We start from the raw sequence: 10,967 nt of genomic DNA, 5'->3' as shown, positions 1-10,967 counted from the left end.
GCAGGAAGGGCCTCCGTACACGCCGGCAACACCGCTGTACCTCCGTAAGGTGTCGGGGTGGGAGGAGAGCGAGAGGGGGCTCGCTTTGTGTCTGTTTGACTCCTGTGGGAATAAGAGAAAGACTCAGAGTGACTCAAATGGCCTCTCTGAACACTAAGGTAAGCTTTAACGCACTCCCACTACGCTGTGTTTTACTCGAACGTGCGCATGTTAGAGAGTGTGCATGTCTCTGTTATAGTTATAGCATGTTTCCCAACAGCATCCAAAGTGTATTTCAGCAGCTTTTAGGAGGTATTTGGAAGAAAAAAAAAGTAAGTTTTGCTTTGTTAAACTTGAGCCATCATATTAAAATAATTAGTAGTAGACACATTAGCATGTAAAGTTCCTTTTTAAAGCAAAAAAGCAAAACAAACTGTGTAAGTTGTGTCCATTTGTGAGTATATGTGCATATCGCTTGACACCAAAACTGTAATGCAAGTTTTAATTGAGGGAATATGGAAACATAATAGTGTTTTTAATAGTGAAACACTATTCAGCTTCTCTCTTTCTCTGTCTTGTCGTTGTGATTCATGCTCTTTATGAGTATCTCTGGACTTGAAAGTGCAAGTCATTCAGCTGTACTTCTTCATGCAGCAACAAAGCTCTCTCTCTCCTGAGAGTGTTCTATTTCTTCTTTTATTTCGTCGTTTCTACTTTACAATCTGTCTCCGTTTCACTCGCTCTATCCATTTCTGTGCTGTTCATTGTAGAGATCAGGCACTGGGACTGATTGTAAAGGCAGGGACAGTTAGTGAGTATCTGCCCACCTTTTAAAGGGATAGTACCTCAGTAAAGTGTGGAAGGGGCTACAGTACAGTAACGTTGTGTCTAGTGAGCTGATTACATAGACAGCATTTTGGGGCATATTAGATGCATTCTGAACTATTTGTACTATAAGTATATTAGTTTACACATTTATTTACATAAGTTTGTATTGTCATAATTATATATCATTTATAATATATTTATATACATCTATTATAGAAGTGTATATGTATATATATATATAGCTAAGTGTATACTTAAACTGTAAATAGGGCCTAGTGTACTGTGTTAATATAAAGTAATTTTCCATATTGATTTTTCACAGGAGTTTTATCCATATTTTGAATTACGCATTACATTGTGTTGTTTTAGGGATCAAAGAAATTTCGGTAACTTAACGGATAATGGCAGGAAATTACCAGTAAAGTTTAAGTTTTTCTGTGGATATTTTATATACATTATGCATTTTAATTTATTATTAAAGTAAAATTAATATTCCATGTAGTTTCTCAGTTAATATGAGGTTCTGAAATCCCATAATTATACAAGAATAATTAAATATTTATGTTTGATATAGTCACTACTTTCAACTATAACATTACATGTACAATTTGAAAATAAGTTTAATACATTGTATGTATTTTCTTCAATTGTTTTATTTTTATTATGACAGCATTTTCCAAATCTAAAATATTTTTGCATTTTGAATCAATGCGGTCGGTTGTGTGCATTACTCACAGAGTTTCATTCTTGTCAATAATGCTGTGGTTATATTGACTTAAACCTTGTCATCCTCACGGTCATCTCCCATTGACCCACTAATGCGGCCCACAGAGCGCTCTGGATGACATGTATTTTTGCGGTGCATTATTGTGGTGCGAGTGAGGTTTTATGGAGCAAAATGCATTCGGAGAGCCCATGCTTTCCCTCATTCATGTCTGTGTTAAATTGACAGTGAATGTCTTTGATTAATGTCTCTGATTTGTCCCCGCTGTTCTCCGTAGCTCTGGGGCCCCGGGGACGTGATTCATGGTGTTGCCAGGGTTGATGGAGGACAATAAGTTTAGGTTTCAGGTCATCTGATACTGTTCCTATTGCGCTCAGCAAGATCCAGCTGACAAGGCATTTATACTGCTGTCTCTCTCTCTCAACTCTCACTACGCTCTTAGTTTACAGTGCTGCAGCAATGGAGGTGTGTGTGTGTGTGTGTGTGTGTGTGTGTGGAGCCTCTGCGCTGGTCTTCTGTTGCTATGTGCTTGCCGTTTTACAAGCGTGTGTGTGTGTGGGTGTAGCATAGTGTTCTCACTAATGTAGGTCAGTAGATTGCTCACTCTCAGGAGGGCTGAGAGGACCCAACTGTGAAAGATTAGGACTTGGCTTTCCCCAGGATACCACAGCAGCACACTGAGGCATGTTTGAGAGTAAGTGTGTATGTGTGTACATAAAATACCAGCCATTGGCATCATTGTCATTAATCCTAACTGGCTCCCTGCAGTATCGACATTCATTAAAGAATGGTGTAAGCTGCAGTCAGATTTGTTGAGAAAATACTACGACCTCTCTCTCTCTCTCTCTCTCTCTCTCTCTCTCTCTCATACTGTGGCTTTCTCTTTCTTTTACTGTGCTGCCCTTGAAATATAGTGGCTGCGTGCCTTTGCAGTATGTACTAAATAGGGATGAGTCATAGAGGTTGCTAGCGATAATCATTATCTGTCAATTTGATGGACTGAGTTGTAAATTTTATTTTTTATATATCCCTCTGAAACATCATTCCGTAGTGTTGGTATTGGACAATGTAACATCAGAAAAATTCTGTGATTTATAAACTATTGGATCTCATATTTAGTTTTATTGTTTTTGTACTGTCAGTTATGTTCTTATTTAGTTTTTTTGTTATATTTTAGGCATTTTTGCCTTTATGGGATGGGATGGTGGAGATCGTAAGTGACAATAGAGGAGAGAGTGAAACAGGATCAGGAATAGACCTCAAGCTGGGACTCAAACTTGACAAATAATATTTCCTTTTTTTATTTAGTTTAAATGTTATCAGTTATAAATGTATATTAATTTAAATTTTTTACATATATTAATTGTTATATATTTTTTAAAAAGTTGTATAAAATATAGATTATTTATATAATTAAAGTATTTTGCAAATTTTAATCACCTTTTTCTTTTTTTAGTTCACTTAAATAGTCTTGCGGTGACATTCATTTTTAGAATTAGAAACATTCCATATATTTTCTCAATTAATATGTGATGAAAGACAATAATTAATTAATTATAATGATGATTGAAATAATAGATTTGTACACTATATTACACTCTTTGCACATTATAGCTAATATATATATATTTTTTTATTTTAAATATTTAAAATTAAATATTTTATTATTTTTATGTTGAACTTGATACAGTACTGTTGATTATTTTCTCATTAGCTACCAACAAGGGAGCTGTCTCTGACCTTATAGGATTTTCTTTATTTTATTTTATTTTATTTTATTTATTTTTATTTATTTACTTATTTTTTATTTATTTATTTATTTAAATTTTTTGGAGAAAGTATACTGCTTCTGTTCTGTTCATGGAAACAAAGCACAATATTGAATTCAAATAACTGACTTCTCAACCGTTGATGAAGTGTGTTCTCCAAGAATGCTGGTGTGTAATGTCAGTACATTCTTGGAAATACTACGTATGTCATGGTGGCATTGTCCTTTTACCTGTATGTTCTTTGACCTATGACGTAATAACAACAACCATAAATTGTACTGAGGTGTTTAAACAAGTAAATAAACAACACATTAACTACAGGGAATTTTCTTGAAACCTTATGCCACCCAACTCAGTTTTCTCAATTTCTTCCCCCCACACCCCAGTTTTCATATCTTATTCATACACATTTGATGTTCTGAATTCTGCATACTGTGTAGTTGGGAAGTATGCAAATTCAGATGCAGAGAGTGTCTTCGAGAATGCTTTGATTCATGGGAAGCATATATCATATGCTCTTATGTGTAGAGATTAAATCGAGATGTAGATCGTACATCAAACTGGGAACAGTGAACCACTGATTACCATTTAAATCAGTTTTCAAATATAATCCCATCATAAAGGGTTTATTGCACCACGAGCATTCAAGGACCTGCAAGAGACCAGTTCAAATCTCTAGAATTGCCTTTTGAGCAAGTTATAATACCATCTGGATAATATTGCCATCTAACATGCATGATTACTTAAATCATTAATTAAAATGATTATGATAATTGGGTTATTAACATGCTTGATTGCCCTTGTCTGATGCAAATTATGGTGAAGGAAAAAGACTTAGAAGAGAGGTTGGGGGTGGTGCAGAGAGAGATGAAAGGATATATGAGCCAAAGGGAAGGAATGAACGAGTAACGGATGGGGGGATGAAAAGTAAAAAAGAAAAAAAAAAGAGGCAGGAAACACTGATTGAGAGAGTGCCGAGAATAAACACCCTGTCACAGTGTTCAGCTGTTGCGTAACCTTTCTACACTACTTTGACTTAAGAGCAAACAGAGAAGGCATGCTCCTGCTGTTTGTAATCAGCTGAGGGCTGTTGTGTCTGCTTTAAGTGATGACATGACCATTGTGAGCCTAAACATAACCTTTGAACATTCAAAATGATCAGTATTGTATGGTCTCTTATCATGTCTAATTTTAAAACATTGTCTGAGGATGTGAAGCTTGACAGGCACACTATTTATATATTGTTGATTGTTCCTGTGGCTCAGTGGTAGAGCATTGCGTTAGCTGGTAAAAAATGTATAGCCTGAATGCACTGTAAGTTGCTTTGGATAAAAGCGTCTGCTAAATGTATGAATTATTATGAATTATTAATTATTATATGCAGTATATGTATCATGATTCTGAATGATTACCATATTCATACAGTATAATATGGTATTTCCTTTGTTCTTCGTGATACAGTTTTCAACGTAGTATTACCATGGTGTATGTGCAAAACAGCATGGTGCTTTGATGGTATCACATGGTAACACCGTGGTACTTGCATATATACCATGGTACATGAATTTTAGTCTTATTGTAGTATCATCTGATACCTGGTACTTGAAGGTACATCCAAGAACTGCTACTACATGTCCAAAAGATGTGGTTGTATTATGGTACTTTCTGGTATTTTTTGTAAGTTTAGTATTATAATAGTACGTAGTATTACCGTGGTGCCATGTCAGTGATACTAGCATTGTACATAACACCATAGTGATACTATGGTACATTTTGTTACCTTTGTGTAAGTGTTCCACACACAAATAGTAAGCTGCTATACAGACCGGCTTAAAGGGTGGGTTCCCCTTACAGCAGAATCTGCCTGTTCTTTTATAGCACTGCGACACTTGTTAAATCATCAGGGCCTGTTTATCATGCAAAGCCACCCTCCCACCAGTGCTGGACAACAGACGCAGCTGAATGGGTTCAATCAATAGAGCTCAGGTAGAAATGTCAAACAAGCCATAACACTGCACAACATCACTGTTTCGTCACATGTCTCCCCATACACTCTGGAGTAGATGGGAGAGGAAAATGAGACACTGGCTTCCTGCTTTGATGGAGAGCTCTTAAAGTCAACATCAAATCTAAATAGACAGTTTTACCTTCATAATACACATATGCACAATTCATTAGTGCTTGTTATATTATTCCAGAGAAAGCAAAATTTGTGTTTGTAAACTTGCATGTACACGTGACTTGCTCTGTGTTTGTCTGTTTTTGTTTGGTGTCGCTTAAGCCTTGTGGGCTTAAGTACTTTGTCCATTCAAGTCTAGCTTCATTATGCCATAGAAACACTCACTTTTTTACAATACAGTCAATTCTTGATGGACAGATAGTTCCAGCCTTTTCTCTTTGAACATGTTCTTTCAGATGTGAATGCTATTTATTTCAACTTAAAGATGATTATCACGTTTTCACACTAGTAGATGAGCCTCCAGTCTAATTTGTGTTTGTATGTTGCATGAGGGTGAATGTGTTACTGGCTTCAGATAAGTCCTGAGTGCAGAGTGCTGGTTCATTGTTAATGATGCGCACACTGTGTGTTCCATCTCGCCCTGCAGGGGGTCCACTTACATACTCCAAACACACACACACACTATGAGTGCTATCCACAAGACAATGATGCCCACTCACATGTACAGTGATAGTTTACAAAGCTATTGAATGTACTGAACTACCCTTTCACTTTTGAGGTGTATAGGACTTCCTTCCATAGAGCTGTTTTCAAAACAGAAATAACCTTAATGATGCATGTTTATTTTTCAGGTTCTTCCTGCAGTCCTGGAGACTCGCTCTCAGAGGGAAATGATTCCGCATGAATTGCATGGACCGCTCTCCCACAGCAGGTGTGACTTCCGTTGCTTAAGACTGAAATCTGTGTCCATCCGACCATAGGCACAGGACACATCCCCTCACACCACCACTCTCTCTACCCCATCCCCATCCTCGCTCTGAGCCAGTCAGTGAGAGGGCACACTCTGTTAGCAATACAGAGACCAAGAGGGAGAGGAAAAGAGCCAAAAAAGACAGGGGGAAGAAACATCCAGAAAGACTGGAACAAGATTCTCAGACGCCATGAAGTCAAACCAGGAGCGGAGCAATGAATGCCTGCCCCCAAAGAAGCGTGAAATCCCAGCAAGCACTCTGCCCTCAGAGGAGAGGCCCATGGTGATGGCGCCTGCCAATGAGAGCCAGCGTTCGGGAAACCTGGCCTGGCTTGCCAGTTTGGCAAGTGGACATGACAGAGGGCGGCAGCACACCAGCACCTCCTCAGAACCTGATGGGCCTCAATACAAACCGTTGTCAGCCACGGCTGAGAGCACACCTCCCTCGTCCATGCACTTAACCAGAGCTCCCACTGCAGTGACCACCATACCTGCCGTGTACACGTCACCCCTCTCTCAGCCTGCTGGCACTATCCAGTACACACCCCTGCCTCCCAATCTTCACTTCATCAGCTCTCCATACTCTGCACCATATGCTGGCTACATCTCACCTCTAATTCACCCTTCGGTTGCCACCACTACCACACAACGTGAGATTTATGCCAGCACCTCCAGTTCTCCAGTATCCAAAATTGACCAGCACCACCAATTGGGCCATCCTCATGGCATGGTCACAACTGACAACACCATTTCTCCCCACTCCACCCAATACATCCAAATTGCTGGTTCTCCTCTAAGCGTATCTCCTCGAACTGCTCCGTCACCCCATGCTCAATTGCCTCCACACTTACACCCTCACCACACGCTCCCCATCAGTGGCCCCTCGCCAGTCTTACACATCACACACACAGATGGACCTTTATTCAACAGGGAGGAGACAAGGCCCAGGGAGGTTCTGAATGGAGAGCTGGAGAAGGACAGACGCTTTGGTCCATCTCCCGAATATAGTGCAGGGAAGCAGGGCAGCACTGCCAAAGGGGGTTCCTCCACCCAACAGCACCAGATCCACCAGCAGCAGAGCCCACGTCACTATGAGGCTCGGCATGTGGTGCTATCTGCCGAATATGCGCAGGACAGCACAGCCATTCGAACCTCGTTGGTGTTGGTACCCAACAGTCATAGCTCCGGTGGTGCTGATCCCGGCGGTACACCTGACAAGCTGCCTCCCCCAACATCCCACACTGAGAAAGGAGGGATTTGCTCAGGCAAACCTGTATCCCGCAGTTCCTCCTCCTCAGCCTCCCTTCCATTTACTCCGCCCCCTCCACCTGTGGACAGTCTGAAGGGGGCAGTTACCGCACTGTCTCCACATGCCGTCATCCAGACCACACATAACACCACAGAGTCACTCTCCCTAGGCCTCCCCTCCACCAATTTCTACTCTGCTCAGCAGCCCATCATCGGTTACATTGCTGGCACAGGGCACCAGCAACCTCTCAGCTACCACACCAGCCTATCCCAGCACCTGGTCATCCCTGGAACTCAGCCGGTCATCATCCCAGTGAGTGGAACTGAAGCTACTGCTACATCGACCACACCGCCCTTGCCTGTGGCACTGCCCCATGCTTTCGTCACCTCAATGGCCCCAAAAGCTGAGACTTTTGAGGCTCCAGCCCCATACCCTCACCCTGCCGCAGCTGTGGTTCAAGCCCAGTTTCATCTGCCTGTGGTTCCAGCCCCTGCCGGCCTGCTGACGACTCCGCCGCCACCCTCAGCCCCTTCACTGCCCCCTTACTTCACCAAGGGCTCCATCATCCAGTTGGCAAATGGGGAATTGAAGCGGGTGGAGGACCTGAAGACAGAGGATTTCATTCAGAGTGCTGAGATCAGCAACGAACTGAAGATCGACTCCAGCACTGTAGAGCGCATTGACAGCAGTCATACGCCTAACTTTGCTATTATACAGTTTGCTGTCGGAGCGCATCACTCACAGGTGGGATATAATATGTTTTTGCTTTACTCTTGAAATATCTTGTACAGTTTTAATTGTTTCATGCATTTTGTAGTATGAGTATTTCAATGATTTGTCAAATTTTCATAAGTGTGTATATACTGCATCATTTTATAGTGTTTATTATTACAGCAGCTATATACAGTGCATATTTTAAGGTTACCATTTATATTAGAATGCCAGTTACAGTCAATTAAATCCTGCCATCTAAAGAGGATTACAGTGAACATATCTTGGCATATTTTGTCCCTCAAAGGTAGTTTGATAATATGCAAACGGGATCCAAAGATGGTTCATTTAATTTCATATTTAACAATGCTCATTGACAAAACAAAACAAAAATCTTTGCACCTTTTACAAATGCCCAGGGATCTTCTTTACTTTGTTACAACTTTCATGCATTTTATCATCAGTTTGAATAACCATATGGTAGTCATTATAAAAAAAATTTTAAGCTGTGAGGGTGTGAATGTCCTCCTATATGAACTCCACCTGCACTCAATCAGTGTAACTAGATGTGGGGTAAATTGGCAGCTGAAATCATCTCCCTGTTCCATAATCCCTCCTTTGGCTGTCCCCATGGCATCTTTGTTTAGTTTGTGTGGGATTTACTGGCAGAATTGAGTCATTCCTTATTTCTGCTTCCTTCTGTTGTACTGTGAGTGGGCTGTATGAAAAATCTGCTTCATTTGTCTGGGAGTTGAGATGGGGCCACCCACTCGAAAGCAATTCTAAAGTCTGTCAATTTGAGAGGCGCTGAATAACAGATGCTATTTAGCAAAGGCATTCATTCATATCATCAGGCATTTGTTCATGACTTCTACTGTATGTATTTAATGTCCTCTCTTTTTGCCTTCCTTTTTCTCTCGCAGGTCAGCGTGGAGGTGCTAGTAGAATATCCTTTCTTCGTGTTCGGCCAGGGCTGGTCATCATGTTGTCCAGAACGGACAACCCAGCTGCTCGAGTTGCCATGCACCAAGCTTTCAGTAGGCGACGTTTGCATCTCCCTCACCCTGAAGAACCTGAGAAATGGCTCCATCAAGAAAAGCCAGGGGCAAGTCTTGGATGCGCCTTCCCTCGGTCCACCCCTTAAATCACCCAAAGCACTCTCAAGCAGCGTGCGAGGAGGTGTTCGGCAAACAGAACAGAAAAATGGACTCAGGCAGTGTGGAGATCAGGGAGGTGGAGGTGGTCAATGCAATAGAGAGAATGGAGAACTGAGGTTTGGCGAGAGAGACATACCCAGCGCTGGGTTGTATTTAACCCAGCATTTTTTAGAGTGTGCAATTCATTTGATTGGTCAAATTCAGGGTGGATGTAGTGCAAGGTGGGAAGGTCGTGAGATACCTGAGCACTGCATGATATCCTGAAGGCTTCAATATACACAATCAGTCACAGCTAACAAGGCTAAGATGTCTCTCCAGTTTCTCACCTACAACATCCTCTACTTTTTTTAGCTCAGACAAACCTGGTTTAACTACACCTAGTGGCAATTAAATCATTCGAGTGGGCTGTATGAAAAATCTGCTTCATTTGTCTGGGATTTGAGATGGGGCCACCCACTTGAAAGCAGTTCTAAAGTCTGTCATTTTGAGAGGCGCTGATTAACAGATGCTATTTAGCAAAGGCATTCATTCATATCATCAGGCATTTGTGCATGACTTCTACTGTATGTATTTAATGTCCTCTCTTTTTGCCTTCCTTTTTCTCTCACAGGTCAGCGTGGAGGTGCTAGTAGAATATCCTTTCTTCGTGTTCGGCCAGGGCTGGTCATCATGTTGTCCAGAACGGACAACCCAGCTGCTCGAGTTGCCATGCACCAAGCTTTCAGTAGGCGACGTTTGCATCTCCCTCACCCTGAAGAACCTGAGAAATGGCTCCATCAAGAAAAGCCAGGGGCAAGTCTTGGATGCGCCTTCCCTCGGTCCACCCCTTAAATCACCCAAAGCACTCTCAAGCAGCGTGCGAGGAGGTGTTCGGCAAACAGAACAGAAAAATGGACTCAGGCAGTGTGGAGATCAGGGAGGTGGAGGTGGTCAATGCAATAGAGAGAATGGAGAACTGAGGTTTGGCGAGAGAGACATCTGCAAAGCACCACCGGTCACTGAATCAGAGTCCGGCAGCAAACCCACAGGCCGCAAAAGGAGGTGGTCGGCCCCTGAGGGCCGCAAAGTAGAAAATCCTGAAGGAGAGCCTCCTTTAACGTTCCCCAAACCTTCCTTCATCCCTCAGGAGGTTAAAATCAGTATCGAAGGCAGATCAAATATTGGAAAGTGAATACGCATTGGACTGTCATATTTTAAAAGCAAAATTTGCCCTCGGAATGTTTTAGGTCCTTTATTTTATGTTCTGATTTAATTTTCTATCCAGATTACTTTACCTAAAGGCTAAATTTACTCAGTATGTACATTATCACTTCTAACTTTGTAATAGATGCATTCAATATTACACAGGCAATTGGTGCACTCTAAAAAATGCTGGGTTAAATACAACACATTATCACTTCTAACATTGTAATAGATGCATTCAATATTACACAGGCAACTGGTGCAATTCATTTGATTGGTCAAATTCAGGGTGGATGTAGTGCAAGGTGGGAAGGTCGTGAGATACCTGAGCACTGCATGATATCCTGAAGGCTTCAATATACACAATCAGTCACAGCTAACAAGGCTAAGATGTCTCTCCAGTTTCTCACCTACAACATCCTCTACTTTTTTTAGCTC

At 41.4% G+C, this 10,967-nt stretch overlaps 1 protein-coding gene across 4 annotated transcripts in view; it reads left to right on the top strand.

The window, feature by feature from the left end:
• LOC107702111 (ataxin-1-like) overlaps positions 1-10,719 on the top strand; it is a 112,151-nt gene extending 101,432 nt beyond the window's left edge. The window contains exons 4-6 of one of the 4 annotated variants that reach the window (XM_016504335.1): positions 6,112-8,223; positions 9,114-9,463; positions 10,308-10,719. In XM_016504335.1, the coding sequence (XP_016359821.1) occupies positions 6,421-8,223; positions 9,114-9,463; positions 10,308-10,518 (2,364 nt within the window). In that variant the 5' untranslated portion in view covers positions 6,112-6,420 and the 3' untranslated portion in view covers positions 10,519-10,719. Of the gene's footprint in view, positions 159-6,111; positions 8,224-9,113; positions 9,480-9,957 lie in introns of all 4 variants that reach the window. The other 3 variants (XM_016504334.1, XM_016504336.1, XM_016504333.1) reach the window with 3 other exon arrangements.
• Positions 10,720-10,967: the final 248 nt, after the last annotated feature.

Source organism: Sinocyclocheilus anshuiensis, unplaced genomic scaffold (genome assembly GCF_001515605.1).
Source record: "Sinocyclocheilus anshuiensis isolate Anshui unplaced genomic scaffold, SAMN03320099.WGS_v1.1 scaffold54, whole genome shotgun sequence".
Lineage (NCBI taxonomy): Eukaryota > Metazoa > Chordata > Actinopteri > Cypriniformes > Cyprinidae > Sinocyclocheilus > Sinocyclocheilus anshuiensis.
Note: the sequence above shows the minus strand (reverse complement) of the source record. Positions and strands in the feature narration are given on the sequence as shown.